Here is an 11485-nt window from a genome sequence, read left to right on the forward strand (position 1 = left end):
CCCCCCCCCCCCCCCCCATGTAATAACCCTGACCCACAGTTTGAGAACCCCCTGGTCTAGGCTCTAGAATGTGTTATTTTATATGTAGCCATGTGTTTCCAATACTACTACTTGCTTTCACTTGAATCTCTACTCATTGTTAAATAAACTTGTACTTACTTTCACCGTAAACATGTCTAAGTGCTGTGTGTGAAGCCAAGCGCTGATCTGAGGTGGGAGTCAGACTAAGCTGGAGAATACAGTTCCTTTGGGAACAGTGGAGCTGGGAATCCTGTGAGAGACCAGGACTGGACCCTCCAGGGAGATGCTTGGAGGATGCAGGGGTTGGAGCATGCATGCTAATCTGCAGAGACAGGGGTGCTGATGAGGCCTAGAGGGCAAGGCTTGTGTTGCCATGGCATGGCAGGTGGAGGGGAACCATGGCAGATAGTGAGGTGCCTCACAGCCTGGGAAGCATGATGTTGTTCCCTGTCCAGCTGACCTGTCGGGTTCCCCTGCCCCCCGCCCATAGGGCTCCCTGACTTGGGGGGAGGGCCAGCTGATTCCCCCCACCGCCCCATAGGGTCCCTGTTGGGGGTGGGATGTCTAGTTCCCTTCTGACCTGGCTCCCCCAATAGGGCTCCCTGTCTTGGGGGGAGGGCTGTCTAGTTCCTCCTCCGCGCTCCCCCATAGGGCTCCTGGCTGGGGGGGGGCGTCTAGTTCCCCTCCCTGCCCCTCACAGGGCGTCCTGGCCGGGTGCCCGCGGGCTCTGCGCCTCCCGGCCCTGCGCCCTCTAGCGGCCGTTCCCGGCGGGCTATGCCGCGGTCCCAACTGGCGGAGCCGCCCGACCGCGCAGGAAGCGGGGGAGGGCCAGACGCCAGTCCAGCCGAAGCCGAGTCCCTCCGCGCGGCCCCGCCGGTAGATCCTTCCGCGCGGCCCCGAGCTGCCGCTTCGCTGCCGGGCTGGCTCCGGCGCGGGCTCGGGGGGCGATGCGGAGGCCTGGCCCGGCACTCGGGGCGCTCCTGCTGCTGCTGCTGCTGTTGAGCCGCGGGGAGTCGGCGGCGGGTGAGTGCGGGTCGGGGGCTGCCTCCGCTAGGGGGCGCGCCGAGGGGATGGGGTGGCTGCCCTGCCCGGGTCCGGGGGTTTCTGGTGGTGGGGGCGGAGCCTGTGCCATGTCGGGCTCCGCGGCGCGGGCGTCTCTCAGCCCTGCCCTCGTGTCCTGGGGTCCCCTCAGTGTGAGGGTCTCTCCAGCGGACTGTCCCTACTCCAGTGTCCCCTCGGTACGGGGTCTCTGCCCTTCCCCAGTGTCCTGGAGTCTCCTCAGTGTAGGGGTTTCTGCTCTGCCCCATTGCCGTTGGGTCCCTTTGGTGTAGGGGTCTCTAGGGTCCATCGCCGCCCCGTGTTTTGTAGTCCCCCTGCTATGGGGCCGTCTTTAGGGGGCTCGCTCTTGCTCCATTGCTTTGCGGTCTCTGCTTTCTGGGTCTCTGGGAAGCTCACTCCTCCCCCATCATCCTAGGTCCCCTGCTTTGTGTCCTTGGAATCTGGCCTCTGCTCTTCCCTGCCCCAGGGGTTGCTGGCAGGCCTGGAAAGTGTCCGATAGGGCTTCATCAACACCCCTGAAACTCCCCAGGCTAGCCCCCACATCCTGCCTGCGGGGATGCTCATGGAAAGAGGAGAGCGCCCACTGCCAGCCCCTCAGACAGGAAGAGGGGAGAGGGGGAGACTGCCAGCCTGTCTCAATACAAATAGGGATGTGTTACTGAAACTCTAAAAATCAATAGGGGCAGCTTTGTGTTGGGATGCTATGTTGGGTTCCCTGCAGTGTTTACTAAGCAAACACAACTCGGTGGTGCCAGTGCATGAGAGCCAGGCAGGATATCTGACTAGAAATTAAAGTGGAAAAACTCTAGTCTCTTATTTTGGCTAAGGAAGTGCAGAGTAAATAATGAAAGCTCCATGAGATCTGTAAATTTAATCCATTGTTAATGTAAGGTGTTCATGGTAGCAACACAGGGAATTAAAATAATAGTTTTGACTTTAAGGTGCCCCTCGAAGAAGAGCAGAGTACCAATTGAGGGCCATAGATAACCAGTTCTGGCGGGGTTTGTCCTGGGAGGTGCTGAGCACCCTCAGTTTTCATTTACTTTAGTGTGTTTAGCATGTTGTAGTTGTGACGCTATTGGGGTAACCGAGGGTGTAAGCAGGATGAATCACTACCATCTGCTTACAGCATGAGACAACCTTGTCTGTGCCCAATAGGGGGAAAATTGTCTCAAATCTGCCAACCACTAGGAGGACAAGTGCTCTGCTCAAGGCTACATGAACCCCACTCTTTTGCTCTAGTGGCTGATAATTAGCGTGCCCCACCTTGATACCCTCAAGGGCCCAGTCCCTTAACTTCCGGATACCCACACAATGTACACTATTCCACTCCCTCCATGGAAGCAGTGCCCCCCAGTTCACTAGCTTCACCTCAGTTCAACACTTGCTTTAGTGTAAGGCAAGTCATGTCTACAGTAAATCCAAATAGAATTTATTTAACAATGCTAAGATAAAGATCCAAAATAGATACAAGTAAAAGTATTGGAAACACGAGATTACATGAAATGCAAATCTAGAGCCTATCATTTTTAACAAGTTCTGTTCCAGTCTAATAAGGTATTTCTTCCCAGTGTTCAGTCCTTACAGCACTTGTCCAATCTAGAGAGCTGGGATCTACTTTTTATGAAACACTAACGCTGGCAGAGTGTCGCCTCTGTAATGGATAATGTCTTGTGCCTTTTCTTTGTCTTTGATACGGTTCCAGACTTTTGTGCCATTTCAGATTCAGGGTGTTTCATTAACATCAGCAGAGCCCTGAGGATCCCTTATTCAGTCTCTTCTTGGGGTTCTTCGTCTTTGTAAATGCTCAAGCCTGCATTTGGTCCAGCCTGTAAATACAGGGCTGTGCTAGGTCAGGTTGAAAGTTGTTGACTGCTCTCACTCTTGATTGACTTAGCTCTGAGACCCAACCCTCCTCAGGTGATATGCTTCACCTCATACAGTTTTGGAACAGAATAGTCTACATTTTACATCTCTCTCAAAATATTTCCCATACAATTCTCAATAACTATGGCAATCAGCTAGTTCTTAGTTTTTGGCAGAGACCATGCATGACCCCCTACGATGAATTATCGAGAAGATGGTTAGACACAGGTGTAATATACCTGCCTGGGCATATCAATGTCACAGTAAGGTTGAACCCAAAGTATTTAAGAGCATTGCTTGGTGTACAATACTGGGAATGTTGAACTGGTTAAAGGAAACTTCTGAGTAATAAGACTAGTAATTTCATTTCAGTAAGTGTCTTAAACACGTAATGAATAAATAATTGGAAGCCCCTGCCTTTTGAACATATATTGTTTAAAGGAATGATTAAAAGGTTGAGATTTAATTTGGAAACATTGGAAAAATCACTTGAAAATGGTTAGGTTCTCTAAAAATAAGAAAACTAGATAAATTAGCAAAATAAAAACAAAACAACTGAAATGCTGTAATTTCCATTGCTTTCTAAAGGAAAAAACTAGAACAAAAAGAACTAGGCTTTGAGAAGCACAGTTTCTTCAATTATTAAATTGAAGACCCCTATTGAGACAAAAGCAACAAGGAGTCCTTGTGGCACCTTAGAGACTAACAAATTTATTTGGGCATAAGCTTTTGTGGGCTAAAACCCACTTCATCAGATGCATGGAGTGAAATACAGTAAGCAGTATAAATATTACAGCACATTGAGACAGTAGTTCTAGCTACTTGGAGACACACAGACTTCTTAAAATTACTTTGAATCTTTTTAACTATGTGTTTAGTAAATATTTAAGGTATAAACAATGTGAACAGATCTGTAGAGCTGAAGATCGCATTATTTTTCATTATTGCACCATTACTTTCTTGAGACTGTTGGGAGAGGTCAGGTTGCACCTGTGTTCTGGTCCAGATGGAGAGTATAGTTCACAATGTCTTGAGAGTGATAGTTGCTGTTGGATTTCATACCTCTCTGAGAAGCAATCTTTTTGGTAGATTAATTTGTTGATGGCCTGCAGTACACTAATCAATCTTTTGTTCTTTATTATCAATACAAGGAATTCTAAATTTCTCATTCGTTTATGCCATCCTCACAGGTTGCCATAGAATCATAGGACAGAAAGGGACCTTGAGAGGTCATTTAGTCCAGTCTCCTGCACTCATGTCTAACCTGCTCTTAAAAATTTCCAGTGATGGAGATTTCCACAACCTCCCTAGGCAATTTATTCCAGTGTTTACCCTGACAGTTAAGTTTTTCCTAATGACCAACCTAGATCACCCTTGCTGCAATTTAAGACCATTGCTCTTGTCAAGTGGGGTCCCTCAGGGCATAGGTGCTGACTGCCTCTGTTTCTGGGGTGTGTGTGTGCTCTATCCCTGCTCTGCCCCAGGCCCTGCCCCCACTCCACCCCTGCCCCCAATTTCCCACCCCCACCTACCTCTTCCTGCCTTTTCCCCCTTCCCACCCTGTTCTGCCCCCTGCTTCTTCTGGTCCCCGCTCCTCCCCCTCCATCCCCAGCGCCTCCTGGGTACCTCTGAACAGCTGATTGCAGCAGGTGGGAGGTGCTGGAAGGGAGGGGAGGAGCTGATCAGTGCGGCTCGCTGGCAGGCGAGAGGCACTGTGGGGGAGGAAGAGGCACTGATCCCGGGGCTAGAGCACCGACTATTTTTTCCCCATGGGTGCTTCAGCCCCGGAGCACCCATGGAGTCGGTGCCTATGCCGTAGGGGTCAGTTCTGGGTCCAGTTCTGTTCAATATCTTCATCAATGATTTCGATAAAGGCATAGAGTGTACACTTATAAAGTTTGAGGACGATACCAAGCTGGGAATGGTTACAAGTGCTTTAGAAGATAGGATTAAAATTCAAAATGATCTGGACAAACTGGAGAAATGCTCTGAAGAAACTAGAATGAAATTCAATAAGGACAAATGCGAAGTACTCCACTTAGGAAGGAACAATCAATTGCACTCATACAAAATGGGAAATGACTGCCTACGGAGAAGTACTACAGAAAGGGACCTGAGAGTCATAGTGGATCACAAAGCTAAATATGCTCAACAGTGTAACACTGTTGCAAAAAAGCAAACATCATTCTGGGATGTATTAGCAGGAGTGGTGCAAGCAAGACCTTGTTATACAGCTGATGTGACAAAAGAAGTGGGCGGAAGAAATTAAAGCACTGGGCGTGGAAATTGTGCTTAGGGTTTGACCAGTTGTGGCATGGAAAGCGAGAACTTCAGCAATTTTATGCCATGGTGTGGTGAAGAGTGAAGGTTTACATCTTCAAAGTCTTGGGCCCTGAGTAGTCTGATTAATGTAAACTGCCCACGCCTGGAAACAGTCAATGCTTGCCTGCTGGGAGAAATATTCCATGTACTTTGTGGATAGGATTAGTCTGACTTTGACTGGGTTATCTTCCTCTATGGTGGTAGAGCTATGTTTGGAGGCAAAAATTATTTCCTAAGTATGTTTTGGCCAGTTTTGCTCAGTAGTTATTAGAGAGGTTAGATTACAGCCTTGAAAGGATCAGTGTCCTTGGTTGTAAACCTGTGGTGGATGTTGGGACCATTATTTGCAGAGATAGCTAATGCCTCCTTGTGGGGTTGCAAGATGCTGGCTTTGTGATTCTTAATGATTCTTCCACTTTTGCTTGAGAAACTGTCTCTTGACACTAAACTTCTCCAACTACTGTTGTCCTCTAGACCTCACTCTCTGGAAAAGGTTGAAAAAGGCTGAGAGGAAAAATAACTCTGGCATCATCTGATGTCATCTGACTTTCTAGATTTCTCAGTCAGTTTTAGATCTGGATATAGTATGAAGACTGAGCTTGCATTATTGGTCGAAGCTCTTCCGAGTGATAGATAAAGGTTAGTTGTTGATGTTGATCTTTCAATGATAGCATTGGTCATAAGGTGATATTCACCAGTGTTAGGCAAGAAATACTTTTCCCAGCCTATGAAAAATTTCTAGGTAAAAATTTTCCCGACTCAGGCTGAAAAGTCAAAATTTCAAAAATGTTCACAAACAGAATATTTGACATTTTTTTTTTGGTTCAGGTCACTTTGATGTCAACTGTTTTCTGTGTTTTATTTTTACTATAATTAGTTTAAACTTCAAAGTGAAAAGCTATTTTGAACTGAAAAATATCAGAATTTTTTGAAAATGTCAAAACAAAATGTCTTGACAATTTCAAAATTTAATTTTCAAAAAAATGGAGTCAAAATTTTGTCAAAACTGACCTTTTCCTGCATAATGTTTCGGGTTTGACAAATCAGCTTTTTTGTCAGATTCCCAACCAGCTCTAATGTTGACCCACTTGTGGTCCTTGGGAGTGAAGTTGTGATTGGAACTACCATGAGGAAGGAATGGAGCAACTCAAAGAGTATTTTTGGATGGGTATTTAACTGCCTTAAGGGTTCTTGTGCAAGGAACCAAAAGTTTCTGATGTCAGCCTTTTTGCTTAATGCAGAATGAAATAGATGTTATGATATGGACTACTCAGCTCTGTCTTTTCATGCAATGCAGGTGGTGTAGTGACTTGTTTTTCCTGCTTGAATGAGTGGTTGAGCTGAAGCGCAATCTATAAAAGATTTAAGTGATGGTAGGTTACGGGAGATGGAGGTGATGTCAGAAACATCTGCTTTTCTAGTGAGAGAATATATCTGATGATTGTTACTGATGTTCACAGTTTGGGGGCCTTTTTTTGATCAGACAGCTGCAAGTAATAGGCAAACATAGGCATTCTTATTTTTCCTGTGTAGGAGATTCCATCCTTATCTCTTGGATGCAGACCCTGCCACAGATCTCAACACCTTTGTTACTGCTAGATTGAACTGCTGCAATGCATTCTCCATGGGGCTTCTCTGGAAGACACTTGGAAATTTCTGCTATTGCAAGAGTTAGTGGCCTGCTTACTTAGGAGTGGTGTGCCTAAGTAGTATCCTTGCACTTTTGTAGACTTCATTAGCTATCCATTTGTTTCAAGATGCAATTCAAAGTGTAATTTAGATTTACAAAACCCTTTATTATTTGAGCATAGCTACCTTATACCTTTCTCTCATTATGCATCATCTAAGCATTTAATATCAGCTGGGATGTCCTTGATAACAATCCCAAGACTTGAACTCTTGAGATAAGTTTGGAGGGGGTATGGGAAGGCTAAAGAGGTAAGTTATGCTTGGTTTTGGGAGATGACCTTTGACTTTTGAGTCTCTTTAGTTGGATAAGGGCGTTCTTGTCAACTTAATCAGTTTTTTTGTTTATTTGTGCTGTCTTTAAATCACTAACACTATAAATCAACTGGCACTTTTCTTTCATAGATGTTGCATAGGATTGGAACATCCTATTTTCAGAAACAATGTTCATATTGTGAAAGGGAGAAGTACAGTTGTGTCTTGTGAATGGTCTTGCTGAATTTGCTTGTTAAAAGGTGTTGCACTGTAACCCATGTTGTCATGGTTATATTGATCTTGAGAGAGCTGGAATTTGGATGTACATTGTTTATCAAGTTATGAGGCAGTGAAAGGACAACAGTAGAGTTTAGAATACTTGTTTCTTTTGGAATAGGAAATTTTATCTAAAATACCCAGTGGACATCATTTTTAGATGAATGTCACTTCAGTCCCTTGTATTTCAAGTTTGTCTTGTTGGCTAGGATCCATGGATCTAAGGAATCTTGGGAGTGATGACCATAAACTTGGAGGCATTGCATACTCCTCCTCAGGGCATGTCACCCAGACTGGAAAACGGGAGCCTACTTTTCAAACCATCTATGTTAAAAAGCCCTTTGTAGTTACATATTCTTAGTTTCTATGAGCTCATTCAAAGGTCATTTTGCCAACAAGAGTCAAGTCAACATGAGGGCAGCATCTTGTCAAAGCCCCTGTGGAAGGAACAATGCCTGTGTCATACTTAACACACAGTCAGTCTTCTGAGATCTCCAGAAAAAAATCAAACATTCTATTTGGAAAATATTCTATTTCTAGAGCATATGCCCTCTAAGAGTATAAGGATGAAAATGGAGCTTTGTATCTCAATAGTATATTAGCTTCTGCTATTTCTTCCCTGCGGGATATCTTAGTCCTATATCTGCGACATCACTGGTAGTTGCTATGGAAATAATGCTGATGACAAGCATTGGATTATGCAAAAAGAACAGGAGTACTTGTGGCACCTTAGAGACTAACAAATTTATTAGAGCATAAGCTTTCGTGGGCTACAGCCCACTTCTTCGGATGCTACTCTGAAACCTGTCATTGGATTATGCTTTCTGGAGTGGTAGAAACTCTTATAAATCCTTTTTAACATTAGCACTAAAGAATGACAGAAAATTTTAGAGAGAACAACATAAGCATAATTATTTCTACATCAAATGTTTTTCAAAGTTTTCATAGAGACGTCAGTTTCTCTTTAGATCTTTAATTGTATTATCTAAAATGTTAGGCACTGAATGAGAGTACTTTATTAAAGCTTTTCTGTTTTAACCAAATACATTGTGTTGTAACTTGGTTGTTAAGTTTTTAAATAGTGTTTTGGCTTTGTGTATTAGAAGAACACTGTCAGTCTGAAAATTATGGGAATGCAGGAAGCAATGGCTATAAGGGTGATATAGCAATAGGACAGGATCCATTGATAAAAAAACTAGTCATATAACTCAGTCCCTAGTTCATTGTGTATTCTAACTTTACCTTTATAGTTAATTCTTTACAGCTAATAAAGGGATTGCTGTAGGTTACATTCTTAACAAAATAAACCATTCAGGGAAGCAGTCATCAAGATAAAAGCAAATCTTGTCCTAACTGTTCAGTAATGGTATATAAATTATAAAATATCTAAGGATGACTGGATGATGGAATTGGTATCTGGATATGGAGCGCCTCACCTCTAGGCCCCTAGTTTCAGTCTGGTCCGGGCAGGACATTTGTGAAGTTCTACATCTGATGGTAGGGATGGTGTTTTGTAAGGACAACCGTGTTTGTTGCTGCAGGGGAAAGGGGCTTGGGAGCAGGGCCGGCTCCAGGGTTTTTGCCGCCCCAAGCGGCGAGAAAAAAAAAAAAAAAAAGCCGCGATCGCTTTCTTCTTCGGCTGCAATTCGGCGGCAGGTCCTTCCCTCCGAGGGACCCGCCGCCGAAGAGCCCGACGTGCTGCCCCTTCCCCTTGGCCGCCCCAAGCACCTGCTTGCTGGGCTGGTGCCTGGAGCCGGCCCTGCTTGGGAGGGGCTCTTTCTGGGGTTTGCCGTTCATACAACTGAGGGAGTGACTGGTTGGGTCCAAATCACGTTTCTTCTGATCTGAGTTGAATCTTCATGAGTTTCTCATGAGGCATTGGATACTCTGATTAGTAATGAAGAATATCTGATTTGAGCTTAAAGAACAGGAGTACTTGTGGCACCTTAGAGACTAATAAATTTATTTGAGCATAAGCTTTCGTGGGCTACAGCCCACTTCATCGGATGCATAGAGTGGAACATACAGCAAGAAGATATTTATACATACAGAGAACATGAAAAGGTGGAAGTAGCCATACCAACTGTAAGAGGCCAATCAATTGAGATGAGCTATCATCAGCAGGAGAGAGAAAAAAACCTTTGAAGTGATAATCAGGATGGCCCATAGAAGGTGTGAGGATACTTAACATTGGGAAATAGATTCAATTAGTGTAATGACCCAACCATTCCCAGTCTCTGTTCAAAGCTAAGTTAATAGTATCTAATTTGCATATTAATTCAAGTTCAGCAGTGTCTCTTTGGAGTCCGTTTTTGAAGCTTTTTTGTTGCAAAATTGCCACCTTCAAGTCTGTCACTGAGTGATTAGAGAGGTTGAAGTGTTCTCCTACTGGTTTTTGAATGTTATGATTCCTGATGTCAGATTTGTGTCCATTTATTCTTTTGCGTAGAGACTGTCCGGTTTGGCCAATGTATATGGCAGAGGGGCATTGCTGGCACATGATGGCATATATCACGTTGGTAGATGTGAAGGTGAACGAGTCCCTGATGGCGTGGCTGATGTGATTATGTCCTATGATGGTGTCACTTGAATAGATATGTGGACAGAGTTGGCATCAGGCTTTGTTGCAAGGATAGGTTCCTGGGTTAGTGTTTATGTTGTATGGTGAGTATTTGCTGGTGAGTATTTGCTTCAGGTTGGGGGGCTGTCTGTAAGCGAGGACTGGTCTGTCTCCCAAGATCTGTGAGAGTGAGGGATCATCTTTCAGGATAGGTTGTAGATCTTTGATGATGCGCTGGCGAGGTTTTAGTTGGGGGCTGAAGGTGATGGCTAGTGGCGTTCTGTTATTTTCTTTGTTGGGCCTGTCCTGTAGTAGGTGACTTCTGGGTACTCTTCTGGCTCTGTCAATCTGTTTTTTCACTTCAGCAGGTGGGTATTGTAGTTTTAAGAATGCTTGATAGAGATCTTGTAGGTGTTTGTCTCTGTCTGAGGGATTGGAGCAAATACGGTTATATCTTAGAGGATGGCTGTAGACAATGGATTGTGTGGTGTGTCCTGGATGGAAGCTGGAGGCATGTAGGTAAGTATAGTGGTCAGTAGGTTTCTGGTATAGGGTGGTGTTTATGTGACCATCGCTTATTAGCACAGTAGTGTCTAGGAAATGGACCGCTTGTGTGGATTGGTCTAGCTTGATCATTAAAGTGAGGCCATGGGCAGTGACTGAAGTGTCTGCACCGGGGACAAGAATTCCTTAATTTCAGTTCTGGAATTTGGGCAGCAGTCTCCAGTTCAAGCTCAAATCAGATATTCTTCATTACTAATCAGAGTACCCAATGCCTCATGAGAAACTCATGAAGATCCAACTCAGATCAGAAGAAATGGGAAGACAAAAAGATAGGTCTTCACCAGCGCCTGATTATCCAGGCTGTGACTGAGAGGAAGGCTGAAGAGGGATGATTGCAGGACCTAAGGTCTTGGGTCTGAGAGCTTGTGGGACAAGCCTTTGCTTCATTAGATGTAGTCAGAGGTTCATCCCTTAGACTCTTAAATCCTACGAGGCCTAAACAGGATTTCTGCCCCTGCAGGTTCTTTTCTTCTCTCAATATGGTTTTTTTTAAAGATCCTTTAGCAATTTGGCCTTTGATGCACTATAGGCAAGGTCCATAGTGTTGTTGCTCTTTTCCTATGAAGTCAAGAATTGTTATTTAAGAGGACAGCTGAAAATTCTAGATTATCTCTCTTCTCTTAGAAAGCCTGTGGCATCAGCTCTGTACTCAGGGCCGGTGCAACCATTTAGGCGACCTAGGCGGTCGCCTAGGGCGCTAGGATTTGGGGGGCGCCATTTTCGTCGGCAGCGACCGCGGCGGCCGGATCTTCGACCGCCCCGGTCGCCGCCGGCATTTAGGCAGAGGGAGCTGGGGCAGTCGAGCGCGGGGAGGGCCGCCTGCAGCAAAGGGGGTGGGGGGGGCAGCATGCAGGAGAACTCCCCGCCCCAGCTCAC

At 45.1% G+C, this 11485-nt stretch overlaps 1 protein-coding gene across 1 annotated transcript in view; it reads left to right on the forward strand.

Annotated features, from left to right (window-relative positions):
- Positions 1-914: 914 nt before the first annotated feature.
- The window catches only part of LOC112107395 (neurogenic locus notch homolog protein 2), a 136782-nt gene continuing 126211 nt past the window's right edge, over positions 915-11485 (forward strand). Inside the window, exon 1 of the mRNA XM_024201087.3 lies at positions 915-1044. Coding sequence (XP_024056855.1) covers positions 969-1044 — 76 coding nt within the window. The 5' untranslated portion in view covers positions 915-968. The remainder of the gene's footprint in view (positions 1045-11485) is intronic.

The sequence above is a fragment of the Terrapene carolina genome, unplaced genomic scaffold (genome assembly GCF_002925995.2).
Source record: "Terrapene carolina triunguis isolate 2854851 unplaced genomic scaffold, T_m_triunguis-2.0 Scaffold210, whole genome shotgun sequence".
Lineage (NCBI taxonomy): Eukaryota > Metazoa > Chordata > Testudines > Emydidae > Terrapene > Terrapene triunguis.